This window comes from Dipodomys ordii, unplaced genomic scaffold (genome assembly GCF_000151885.1).
Source record: "Dipodomys ordii isolate 6190 unplaced genomic scaffold, Dord_2.0 Scaffold23, whole genome shotgun sequence".
Lineage (NCBI taxonomy): Eukaryota > Metazoa > Chordata > Mammalia > Rodentia > Heteromyidae > Dipodomys > Dipodomys ordii.
In genome coordinates, this window is record NW_012267239.1 from 3,023,776 (window position 1) to 3,036,602 (window position 12,827).

The 12,827-nt window shown below is 53.7% G+C and overlaps 1 protein-coding gene across 1 annotated transcript; it reads left to right on the top strand.

Annotated features, from left to right (window-relative positions):
- The first annotated feature begins 992 nt into the window (after nt 1-992).
- On the top strand, nt 993-4,238 carry Lif (leukemia inhibitory factor). Its single transcript, XM_013014365.1, has 3 exons — nt 993-1,115; nt 2,825-3,003; nt 3,827-4,238. Exons 1-3 carry the CDS (start codon nt 1,097-1,099, stop codon nt 4,235-4,237), a joined length of 609 nt encoding a protein of 202 aa, XP_012869819.1. The 5' UTR covers nt 993-1,096; the 3' UTR covers nt 4,238.
- Nucleotides 4,239-12,827: the final 8,589 nt, after the last annotated feature.

Sequence of the window (12,827 nt, forward strand, 5' to 3'; positions counted from 1 at the left end):
GCCGTGGCTCCCCCACGACCCTCTCAAAGAGAGGACCCTCGCAAAGAGACTCTAGAAGCATCTTTTGGAAGCCACCCTTGTTCTCCAGGGCTCCAAAAGATTTCCCAGCAAGGTCCAGGAAGGCTCCCAGATATGTCTTAGTGCCCCCAGTCATCCATCCTGCTGGACTCTGAGGAGGAGGAAGCTGGGGTCTAATTTGGGGTCCCTTTCAGAATAGAAATATTGAATCCTCTTTCCAGAACTCCCTCCAAAAACCATCTCAGGTTTCTCTCACCCCAGCGTCTCAGCCCTGCCCTCGCCTTGTGATATAGGGATGGTGGTCAACAGAGGGACGGGCCGATGGTGGCCAGGGGTCCTGACGTTCTTGGACTCCCAGAAAATCTGCTCCCTTTGGATTTCCCTCTTTGCCCAGTGGCAATGTGAACGCTTTGAGCACCCAGGCCCTGTTACTTTATTACACTGTGTAAAGTCCAAGCCAGGCCTCAGCCCCTCTTCCTGGAAGCTGCCTCTCTACCAAGCCCTGGCTTGTCTCCTCCTACCACCCCCCCCCCCCAGGCCCCCTGATTAGGGGGCCACAGTTAGCAGCCTCCATCTTCTTCCCAGTCTGTCTCCACCTCCCCAAATCCAGGTGAGTCACAAGGACATCTGGGGTTCCCAGATGGGGGACCCCCCACTCTTAGAATGGGCTTGAGTACTTCTCTCTCTCTCTCTCTCTCTTAAGCCCCTTCCAACAATGTCCAGGGCAAGTCGCTTAGAGAAACCACAGGACATTTTTGTTGTTGTTGTTTGTTTTTTGGGCGGTGGAGGTGATAGACTTCATTATAATTTTATCAATCACATTCTTAAGAGGAAAAAGTTGGCCCTCCCCTCCCCCCCCACCTCCCCCCCCCCACTCTCACTTTCTTCCCATTCATAATTTCCTATGATGCACCTCAAACAACTTCCTGGACTGGGGATCCCGGCTAAATATAGCTGTTTCTGTCTTACAACACAGGCTCGCGTATATAAATCAGGCAAATTTCCCATCCGAGCATGAACCTCTGAGCACAGCCGGCACCCAAGGTCTCGTCCAAGGCCCTCTGGAGTCCAGCCCATAATGAAGGTCCTGGCGGCAGGTAAATCCACCCCGCTGCGAGCATGGGGGACAAACAACTTGGGGTGCTGAGTGAGCAGCCTCAGGATGGGCACCCCCCCTCCACTCCCTGGCTGCGGACACCCGGCCCCCCCCCCCGCTGGTACCCTGTGCACCTCCCGATCTGCCCCCAAGCACTGGGTGACCGCATTTAGTCCCAGACACCTCGTGCCCAGCCCGCCCTGGACCTGCAGGTTGGCGGCAGTGAGGGAAGGGGGACCCTCCACACCCCGTCGCTGGCCGACTCCTTCCTTCCTTCTCCTCCTCCTCCTCCTCCTTGATCTGCCACGCTTGCTCTCCACGCTGCACCAGAGCGTGGAGAGTAACTCTCCCAGAGTTACCCTCCCTCCTTCTCTCTCTCTCTCTCTTTTTGCTTCTTTCTTTTTTCTTTCCGCTTTCTCTTTTCCACCGAGTCCGAGTCCCGGGCTGCTCCTTGGGAGGAGCGCAGGGCGGCCTGAGCAACTTGTAAACTCCGGCCCGGGACAGGAGCAGGTGCTGCTGCTTAATGCCTGCTACTAACTTGGAAAAAATCCTGTGCTCGGAGACGCTAGGTGAGAGGAGGATGCGGGTCCCCTCCCTCTCCCCCCAGCCATCCCGGGGTGCATGTGTGTGTGTGTGTGTGTGTGTGAGGGGGCTCCACACTGCCTGAGAAGTGAACTTGAACGCCCCACTGTCCTTTCAGTCCCAGCCTGGAGGGATGGGGGTGGGGGGTGGGCAGGAGGTCCCCAGCTTCACTGGTGGGCTCACTTCAGCCCCTTGTCACCCCTTCTCACCTTCTGGAAGGGGGTGATGGGGGGGCGTTGCTTGAGAATGAAAGGAGGGGCAGGTTCCTCAGGGGAGGGGCATCGGGGACAAGCCTTGACAGCTCCCCGCTCCCCACACCTTCCAATTTCTTTTCCTTCCTGTCCCTCTCCAACTGGATCACCAGAGCTGGCAGGGGAGGGAGGGCGGAGAGCAGGGGAGAGGCGGTCAGGGGATGATCCTCACCCTAACCCAAGACCACAGGGAGCAGACTTGAGGTCTATGATTGTTTTGGGGGTTGGATTGTGGAGACCTGCAGAATCTCAATGGAGGTCCGGATCCATTTTTTTTTGGGGGGGTGGGAGAACAGAGGTGAGGGAGTAGCGGAATTAGGTAGCAAGAGGCCCAAAGGGGGCAGATTCAAATGACAAGCTTGGAGAAGGAAGGTGACAGAAACTCTCAGCCGGCCGCCCTGAGGTGCAGGGAGTTGCAGGGTGGGTAGCTGGGGGTGGGGGTGGGGTGGAGAATGGACAAACAGTCCAATCTGGACCAATTTCGGAGGCAGGAAGGCCCTGGCAGGGGGCGGGGGGGGCTCATGTCCCCTGGCATCTGCTGGACGTGCGGAGGGTTGAGGTCCAGCCAAAGTCTAGCAATTGTGGCTTTGGAGTTGTCTCTGGGCTGGACTCTTGTGTCCTGGAGGCTTCCAGCAGGTGCTAATGGCTCCAGGCTTGTACAATCCAGCACAGAGCAGGCAGAGACAGGAAGGCAGCACTGAAGAGCTGGAGACTGGGAGACAGAGGCGGCCATGCAGGAGTAGGGATGAGGAGGGGGGAGGAAGAGGAGGAGGGGGGAGAGACAGGCGACCCTTCCCCTCAGTCCCTTCCTTGCCCACCCACCCCAGGCCACCCTCCCACCTTGCTGCTCACGTTCTTTCTTCTCGCGTGTTCCCAGGAGTCATGCCCCTCCTCTTCGTGCTGCACTGGAAAGACGGGGCGGCCAGCCCCCTGCCCATCACACCTGTCAATGCCACCTGTGCCACCCGCCACCCGTGTTACAACAACGTCATGAGCCAGATCAGGAATCAACTAGCCCAGCTCAATGGCAGTGCCAGCCCGCTCTTCATCCTCTACGTAAGTCACCTGCCGGGCCTGGAGGGAGGGGCTGGCAAAGAGAGGCGGCGGTGCTGATTGGTGGGAGACCCCTTTTAGAACTGGAAGAACACCCTAGAAGGGGCTTGGGGAAACCACACCCAGATTCCCACAGCTTCCTCCCCATACCTGTCCCATACCTGGCCCAGACTATAGACTGCAGAATTAGGAGTCTTTTCCTAAGGTAGCCTGGATGACAGGTGGGGGCTGGCAGGCTCTCCCAAGGAGCCAATAGGGAGGGGCCATGGCTCAGATCATCCAGGAACTGTGGCCCGTGGCTCACACCTGTCATCCTAGCTACTCAGGAGGTTGAGATCTGAGGATGGTGGTTCAGAGCCAACCCTGGGTAGGAACATCTGTGACTCTTTGTCTCCAGTGAACCACCAGAAAACTGGAAGAGGCACTGTGGTTTAAAATGATAGAGCTCTAGCCTGGAGAGAAAGAGTTCAGGGACAGGGTCCAGGTCCGGAGTTCAAGCCCCAGGACCGACCAAAAAGGAAAAAAAAAAGAAAAGAAAGTGCAAGTGTGTGTGGTGGGTCCCCTCGGAGGTGACACCTGGCAGGCCACATTTCTCTTCTGTGCCCGTAGGGCGGTGGTGATGACAACCACTCATCTTGGCCTTGTCCTTGATAGTTAGCAAGTGTGATGTGCTCCTGATCGCACTCTGCTGGCTTCTGCTGTCAGCAAGGAGCTCAGTCTGCTTGCCTTTGGTGGGGAAACTGAGGCCTAAGGGTTAGGGGTGACGGGCGAGCACGTCAGTTCCTGACCCTTGTGTCACTTTGGCATCTGTCACTTTTCTCCTTAGTACACGGCTCAGGGAGAGCCATTCCCCAACAACCTGGACAAGCTGTGCGCCCCCAACATGACAGACTTCCCGCCTTTCCACGCCAACGGCACGGAGAAGGCCAAGCTGGTAGAACTGTACCGCATCGTCGCTTACATGGGCGCCTCCCTGGGCAACGTCACCCGAGACCAGAAGACCCTGAACCCCACCGCCTTGAGCCTCCACAACAAGCTGAACGCTACCGTCGACTCCCTACGCGGGCTCCTCAGCAACGTGCACTGCCGCCTGTGTACCAAGTACCACGTGGGCCACGTGGACGTGGCCTACGCCCCGGACACCTCCGGCAAAGATGTCTTCCAGAAGAAGAAGCTGGGCTGTCAGCTCCTGGGGACGTACAAGCAGGTCATCAACATAGTGGCCCAGGCCTTCTAGCCATGGACCCAGACATTTCAGGGAGGAATGGGGTCCAGATGTGGGGTGAGGTCTGGGGCATGGCAGGGGGGGGCTGCTGGCAGACCCCCCCCCACAAGGGCTCCCCAGCCAAGCAACTCTAGTCGGGTGTGCTGTGATGGATGAAACTTCTATAGGCCGGACCTATGTGCAGACCCCCCCCTTGAAGGTGGGACAGCTTCTTTGGGGAGCTGACCACCCGGGGGTGGGGTTAGGGTGAGATTTCCACCCCCCCACTGGTCCCTTTAATTCCTCGCTTACCTTGTGCAGTGAGCAAGCCGTACAAAGTGTCTCCATGAACCCCTGGCCACAGGGAGAGACAGCAAGGGACAGGGGAGGTGCCCAGTGTCCCTTGTGGAGTGGCATCCATTTGTGCCTTTGCTGTCCCGAAGGAAGACTTTGAAAGGCTTGGAGGAGACTCCAGGGGGCTCCAAGGGGCTGGGCTGCAGAAGGAGTTCTTGTCCTTTTAGAAGTTTTGTGGGTGGAAGATAGAGAAGGGATTTGAGTGGGTAAAGGAGTAGGAGAGTGTCTTCTCTTGAGCATGATCAGAGAGAGTTCAGGCCTAGGATTGGAGGGTTCTAGAAAGTCATATGTTCAGGCTCTAGGGGAGGCAGAGGCCACCTTCGGGTCTGGAAAAAACGGAAGATGCTAGAAGGAGGACAGGGCCTGAAAAAGCCTTGTTCGTCTTCCCTGCAGTCTTTCGGTATATCCTGGGTGGCATGCGTGCAGGTGGGGAGAGCCAGGTGGCGCAGGCAGGTGAGGGGGTTCAGAGAGGACCGGAGTCCTTCTGGAGATGGTCTAGAAAGGAAAGCCAGGCGACTGAGAGCCGCAGCTCACATCCATCCGAGGCCTGAAGACTCCCAGTGAGGCCAAGTCAAGGTCCTTGAGAACTTGAGGTCAGGGTCTCAGGAACGTCTGAGGCCCAGAGTTCAGTGTGTCTATTTATTATAATGTTCTATTTATGTTAACTTATTGGTGCTTTCAGTGGTAGAGTTAATCCCCCTTTCTCTGCTCCCCAGTGAGCAGATTTAAATAACATGTGAGGCCCTCACATTGAGATGAGGGCCGGGACTCATGTACCCTATCCTAGGGATCACAGAGACTGGCTGGAATCTGAGTGTATTGCTCCGCTCTCCCTCCCTCCACTAGACTTGCTTTGGGGGTGGGGTGGGGGTGGGGTGTCGGGATAAGTGGCAGTGGCCTCCTGGGATTAGTTTATTGACACGTGGCCAAGCCAAGGCGCCTTCACACTGTGCTCTCTGGCGCCCCCTGGAGGCGTGCTGCAGATGCGTACCGTTCACTGTTAGAACCCAGCAGTCCTTGGGGTGAGGTTGATTTCCTTCCTGATCCTCTCTAACCAGCAGCTGAGGGTCTCTGGGATGGCCTTCACCCAGCACCCAACATGCTCCTATCCAGTGGTGGCCTGAACACCCACACATGCAGGAAGTTAAGGCAGCGGGGGCAAACTCAACAGCTCCAGATTGGGGCAGGGCCCTGAGATGCCTGGGAAACAGACTGGGGAGTGGTGGGTCCCTGTTTTTCCTCTCACCCCCACCCATGTCTGGGCTCCCAGGCGGAGAACCCCATCTGATCTCTCTTCCTTTGTGTCCGGGCCAGGCGAGTGGAGCCACGCCCTCCAGTCTGGAAGCAGAGGAGGGAGAGAGGGAGGGAGGGAGGGAGGGAATGAAGCCTGGGCAGCTGTGGACTGCAGTGTTCTGGCTGTTTCTCAAACCTGAACAAGGGGTGGGGTGGTCCTGAACAGTTCAGCCAGCAGGATTCTGGTTCTGAGAATGTCTGCTTTCCAATGATTTTTTTTTTTTTTGGTTTGTTTTTGGGTACTTTTCTCTAAGCACTTTACCTGGACAGGCAGCAGGCAGGTCCTGAGGCCGGGGAGGGGGGGTGGGGGGGAGAGAGAGGGAGGGCTGGGGGCTGTGTGCACATGTCCCTGCAGGGACAGACACCAAAAGCAGTGATGTCTTTTTCAGGGCTAAATGTGGGTCACGCCCTTGCCCGAGATTGCAGCTTCTCCTCCTCTATCTTCCTCCAGCGCAGTTCTCCTGAGTGAACTTTGAAAGAAAGAAAAGAAAAAAAAAAAAGACAATTTGTGTGAAGGCCAGAAGAGATAGAATTCTGTAGCCCCGGGACCAGTTGGGGGACTTGAGAGATCTCTGGGTCCCCCCTGCAGCCACACCACAGGCTCAGGACCCCACAGATTCTTGTTGTTGCTCTTGTGTTTTTCCCTTTTCCTGCCTGACAAGCCTTGGGCTCAGCCATTGCTTGTCTGCTCAGAGTAGGACTTGATTCTCACAGCTCTTTCTGGATCTTTCCATCAGCTATGTGGAGATGGGGCTGGGAGACAGGCAAGGATGCCCTCGGGGAGCTCAGGCCACCCATTTACAGATGACAGACAAGGACAGTCCTGTGGCAGTTAATCAGGATTGGGGTCCTTATTTATTATTTAATTTTTTTTTGTAATGAACAAAGCACTGCGACTTTCCTTGTCTCCCCTCTTGCTTGGTCCCTAACCCTGACCAAAGCCAGCCAGCCCTACCTTGCTGGCCCCACAGAGTATGAGGTTAACAGACTCTAGCATGGAAACCATTTATTTCCCTTCAGACAGTATGGATGTTAGAATAGATCCTCAGTTTCCCACCTGGCCCCAGACCTCTTTCTGCACTGCTAGTTCAGTGGGGTCCCCCTCCCTTCCCCCCCTAGAGGCCTTAAGGTGTTTCCCCTCCTCCCTTTCTTCTAGAAGGGGGTCTGGTTTGGGGGTGACAAATTCCTCTTTGATGAATGTACCCTATGGGGATGTTTCATACTGACAAAATTATTTTTTATTTATTCAATGTCATATTTAAAATATTTATTTTTTTATACTGAAGGAAGACTTTTTTAAAAAGAAAAAAAAAGAAATGAATAAAGAATCTGCTCTTGGCAAGTTCTCTGGAGTGTGTTGATGTGAGGGGACGGACTTGGGGTGGTGGTGGAGCCAGCCTGTACTTTCCCTCCCCCCCAACCCCCGCCCCGCACCCCTTGCTGCTCATCTGGGAGGGGAAGGAGGGCAGAAAGGAGGAGAGGGGTGGGCAGAGGTGGGCTGGGGCAGAGGCTGGTGGGTGGGATTTTGGCCCAGACAGAAGAAGGTAGATGGTGTATAGAAGATGGGGTACCACAAAGACAGGGGTGGGTTGTTCCTGGGAGGGCTGGCGTGTTATTTGATCACAGTAACCCCATTGACTTACACCCACTTAACCAGGGCAGGGTGGGGGGAGGAAGTTGAGGTTCTGAGAGACAAAACCACACACTCAGGGTCATTGGAAGTGTTTGGGGGCCACCCCTTCAGCTCCAAACTTCCCGTTCTTCCCCCTTCCACCACACTTCAGGGGTTGGGGAGATGCCAGCCACGCAGGGCCCTATCACCCAGGAATGGTCCTTGACCATCCTGGCATCAGGGACCCCTCGTGGAACACAGGCCTTCAGAGTAGCGCAACAGGCGCAAAGGATGCTGGACCAGAGCCAGGGCGGGCCACAGCCCCTCCAGCCTCTCAGGTGGACTTTTCTGGACCCCACCAGCTCCCACATGGCGCCGCCGCCCCACGCGGTTCCACACCGGGAGACCCCCTCGACAGCCCCTTTGGAGCTTTCTGAGAGTCCTTTTTTAGGGAACAAATGAGGTTTGAACTGGACAGCTTAAGACCAGGGGTCTCTGAGTGGTCTCAAATACCTCTCAGGCTATGTTCTGGGGTTCAGGGCTGGGGCTCCCCACCCCAGGAATAACTGATTTTTGGAACAAAGATCTGTGAGTTACCTACTTATGCCTGAGGCTGTGTGTGTGTGTGTGTGTGTGTGTGTGTGTGTGCACACACACACTCCCACTCAGGACCTGGGCACTGTCCCCTAACTTTTTCACTCAAGACTGGTATTCTACCACTTGAGCCACAGCTTCATGTCTGGCTTTTTGGTGGTTGAGAGAAGAGTCTCAAGGCCTTTCTTGCCCAGGCTATCTTTGAATTGGGATCCTCCGATCTCAGCCTCCTGAAGAGCGAGGCTGACAGTTGTGAGCTACTGCACCTGATCATCCTTATCTACCCTTAACCTTTACTTGTCCCTCCGCAATGGCCCGCTGGAAGCTTTTCAAGAGAAACCTAGAAGCTGTGCGTTGGTGGCTCACGCCTGTAATCCTAACTACTCAAGAGGCTGAGATCTGAGGATCGCGGTTCAAAGCCATCTGGGGTGGGAAAGTCTACGAGACTCTTATCCCCAATTAAGCACCAGAAAACTGGAAATGGTGCTGTGGCTCAAGTGGTAGAGCACTCACCTTGAGCTGAAGAGCTCAGGGACAGCGCCCAGGCCAGAGTTCAAGCCCCACAATGGACCAAAAAAAAAAAAAAAAAGAACCCGAGGCACAAGGCTGGGTCATAGGCCAGAAAATGGCAGAGACTGCTCTACCACTCAAGCCACAGCACACTTGCAGTTTTCTGGTGGTTAACTGAAGATAAGAGTCTCACGGACATTCTTGCCTGGGGTTGGCTTTGATCCTCAGATCTCAGCCTCCTGAGTAGCTAAGATTACAGGCGTGAGCCACCGGCGCCCGGTTGTACTTTACTTTGTCTGACATTGTAGAGGCCATCGGCAATGAAGGCCACCCTGTCTGCTTCACAGAGGAGGGACCAAGAAGCAGAGGATAAAGACGTCACGTGACACCTGTGCTTTGGGGAACCCTGCCTGTCCCCTACATTGGGTGATGACAGCCCAGGGTGTCTGATGTCTCTGGCACCTGGTGACCTTTTTACAGGGAGGGTGGGGGCTGTGCAGAGTGAATGCTGACAGTCAGTGCTGAGTTCAAGGCCAGGGCCAGGCTGCTGGGGATGGGCAGGCAGGAGTCCCCCCCTCCCCCCAGAGATGGCTCCCCCGAGGACCCACGTCACAGGGCGGATCCAGGAGCCCACCAGCCAGCTCCCGTTCTGGGTCTCTGAGTCTGCCTTGAGATTGGTAAACCAGTGCTTTGAAGTTTCCTGCCCTCCTCCAATGTCTCTGCAAACATGGGCTGAGGTCCCTCCAGTTGACAGAGGAGGAAATGGAGCTCCAGGAGGAGGGACAAGGAAAACGATCTTTGTATGTGAGGATCAAATATGGGGCCTCACATATGTGAACCACAAATTCTACCACTGACCTACACTTGGAGGTGTCTACCTAAGAATTAAAAAAAACAAAACAAAACAAAACCAAATACTGGGGTTTTAGGAGACCTCGTGGCACAGTGGTAGCATGTCGGACTCCAAGGAATACTGGAGTTCCAACTCCTGGCCTTGCTCTCACGAGGCTGGTTATCTACCACTTGAGCCAGGCCTCCATCTTGGCTTTTTGCTAGTTTTTTTTTTGAGAGGAAGTCGACTAAACTTTTCTGGCCTCACAGCATGATCCTCTGGAGCTCAGCCTCCTGAATAGCTAGAATTACAAGGGTTAGCCACCAGCACCTTTATTTTTGTAAGTGCATACATATTTTAATTAATTAATTTACTTATTTACTTTTGGGTCCGGTCGTGGGGCCTGAACTCTGCGCCTGGGCACTGTCCCTCAGCTCTTCAGCTCAAGGCTAGCGCTCTACCACTTGAGCCATAGCACCACTTCCGGTTTTTTTCTTTTTGCTTATGTGGTGCTGAGGAATCAAACCCAGGGCCTCATGCATGCAAGGCAAGCGCTCTACCACTGAGCCACCTTCCCAGCCCCATATTTTATTTTTAAATTTAAATTTTATTGTAAAGGTGATGACCAGAGGGGTTACAGTTACCTGTCAGGTAATGAGTGAATTTCTTTTTTAAAAATATATTTGAGTGTAAAGAAGCTACAGAGGGGTTACAGTTACATGAGTAAGGCAATGAGTACATTTCTTGTCAAGCATTGTTACCCCTTCCCTTGTTGCTCTCCCACTATCCCTTCCCTCCCCCCTTTTTGTTTGGGTTTTTTTTTTTAACTGTATTTTTTTATCTTTTCTTTTTTGGTACTGGGGATCGAACCCAGGACGTTGCGCTTGCTAGGCAAGCGCTTTGCCACTGAGCTACATCCCAGCCCCTTCCCTCCCCCCTTTTTAAGTAAGGTCTTACAATGTAGCATTAAAGTGTTAACCCTCCCACCTCCTGTAATGCTGGGATTACAGACATGAAGCACCATTCCAAGCTGCTTTGAGATGTTCTTGATGTTCACTTAAGCTTATGACCATCTTGAGTGTATGGTCAAGAGTGGCAAGGGTCTCTCTGCAAAGGGGCTCCAGTGTTCGTGGTAGAAGACATAGAACATGCTCAGATGTGAAGATAATGTAGGCAGGGGACTTATTTATAATGACACCAAAGAGCCAGGTTTTCAGCAGTAAGTTTGACCATCACAACAAGAGTGGTGACACAATTATTCTCTGATTTAAAAACCCCCAGTTAACTTCTATAGCAGCTTCCAGAAGGGACCCATAAAAATACTGATAACCTAGAGAATCAGTAACAAGAAAATATAAACAGTTAGAAAACTAAGACCACAGAAAGAAGGAAAACAAACGTTTTAGATCACAAGGGGCCATGTAATTATCGTGGCTGAACTTCAAAGTTCAGACTCTGAGAGTCCTGGCAGCCAAAGGAAAAAGGGAAATGTGATCTTGTTATGCGCTTCTCATCATTAGAAAGGAGGAGGTTCAGGGAGGAAAGCAAAGTCTGGGACTGGGATCTAGAGGGAATTCCCCCCCCCCAAACCTACAGCAGGCAACACAATGGGCCCTCACCTCAGCAGTGGGTGAGTTCTTAGGGTATGGGGAAGTTTCCTACAGGAGTCTCCAGTACAGCTGAGGCCTAATATACAGAGATACCCCAAAGGTATTCCACAAGGGGCCCGGACAGCCCAGACATACTGGGGCTCTGGCTCTACCTACGGCGAACTTTGGAGTCTTGAAGGTGGAGAATAGGTAACGTGTACCTCAGGTGGAAAAAAATCCCGTTTCTCTTTTTTTCTTTATTTCTTCTACTACTAAAGCATCCGCTTGGTTTTCTTGTACTTGCTTAGGCTTAGCTTGCTTCCTTATTATGTCGCATTGTTACCACTTGAACCACACCTCCAGTCTGGCATTTTGCTGGTCACTTGGAGACAGAGTTTTGTGGACATTTTCTGCCCAGGCAGGCTTCAAACCACAACCTTCTGGATTTTCAGCCTTCTGAGTGGCTAGTATTACAGGCGTGAGCCACAGGGATGGGGGGGGATGGGGGGAGGGGCTCTCGGCTCAAAATCCTTTTTCATCGATGTATACTATACCTATCTAACAGACATCAGATGACCTCTTTCCTTCTGGAAGGTTCTTTGAAAGCTAGAAATGAGAGGCCAGATGCTCCAGAGGCTGTATATGAGAAAGGGGACAGGAAGAAGATCCTATAATTAGGACAGGGGTGTGTGGGGTTCTGTGGTTCTAGTCTCTCCCCTGACTTCTTTACCCCAAGGCCATTTGTATCCTCTTGGGAGCCAGATAGAAATTCTTTTTTTTTTCTTTCCCCTTTTAGTCCCAGTCCTGGGGCTTGAACTCAGAGCCTGGGCATTTCCCTTGAGCTTCTTTGTGCTCAAGTCTAGCACTCTACCATTTGAGCCACAGGGCCATTTCCATCCTTTTCTGAGTAGTTTATTGGAGATGAAGAGTCTCACAGACTTTCCTGCCCAGGGTTGGCTTTGAACCCAGCTCCTCAGATCTAAGCCTCCTGAGTAGCTGGGATGACAGGCGTGAGCCACACCAGTGCCTGGCTCGGATGAAAAGTGTTTGGCTGGTGGCTGACCACTGGCCTCAGCATCTGAGAAACTTCCGATGCCTCCTCCAGCCTTCCTTCGCAGGAGGCCCCGGCTGGAGACCATCCTGACTCCTGACGAGGCGCCCACCCCGCCTTGGCCATATTTCAGGACTCAAATATTCCAGCTATGAGGACACGGTGGAGTCCTGCTCCCTCCAGCCAGCCTGGGGCGGGGGTGTGCCAGGAGGAGCTGGTGTTCAGGGTGGGCGGCGGAGGAACCGGCTGGGGCGGGGGGGGGGGGGGGGGGGTGGAGAGCCGCAGACAGGCCACGGGGCTGGGGACTCAGCCACTGGGGGAAGCGAGCAGACAGGGCCTTGTCCATTGGCCCAGAGCAAAACCACCGGCTGAGAGGAAAGTATGTGAAAAGCATTTTTATCATTCCTAGCGGCTGGGTCCCAGCTCCTGCCCAGACGGCCAATGAATCAAAGCCAGGAAAAGCTCTACCTGTCAGCAGCCGCTGTCCTGGCTTATTTTGGAGGCTCTAGAGGTCAGCTGGAATTGTCCCTCCATTTGCAAGCCAGACACAGACAGCCCATGGGTCCAGGGCTTTCGGCATCCTCGTGGGCCTGATCTTCTTGTCTCCACCCCAGTTCCCAGGCTCTTATTTGCACAGCTTGTGGTAGTAAGTTGAATGGTTTCCCTTCACTCTCCGGTCTCCTGAAACCCGTGAGGCTGATCTTAGTTGCAAAATACATCTTCTAAGGATCACAAAGGGAGATTCAGGTTAGCCCTTCCCACTCCCTGCCAACCCAAGGACAACTAAC

Coding starts and splice junctions, on each gene's coding strand:
- Lif (XM_013014365.1), top strand. Junction 3,004..3,826: donor GCCCGCTCTTCATCCTCTAC/GTAAGTCACCTG, acceptor TTTTCTCCTTAG/TACACGGCTCAGGGAGAGCC.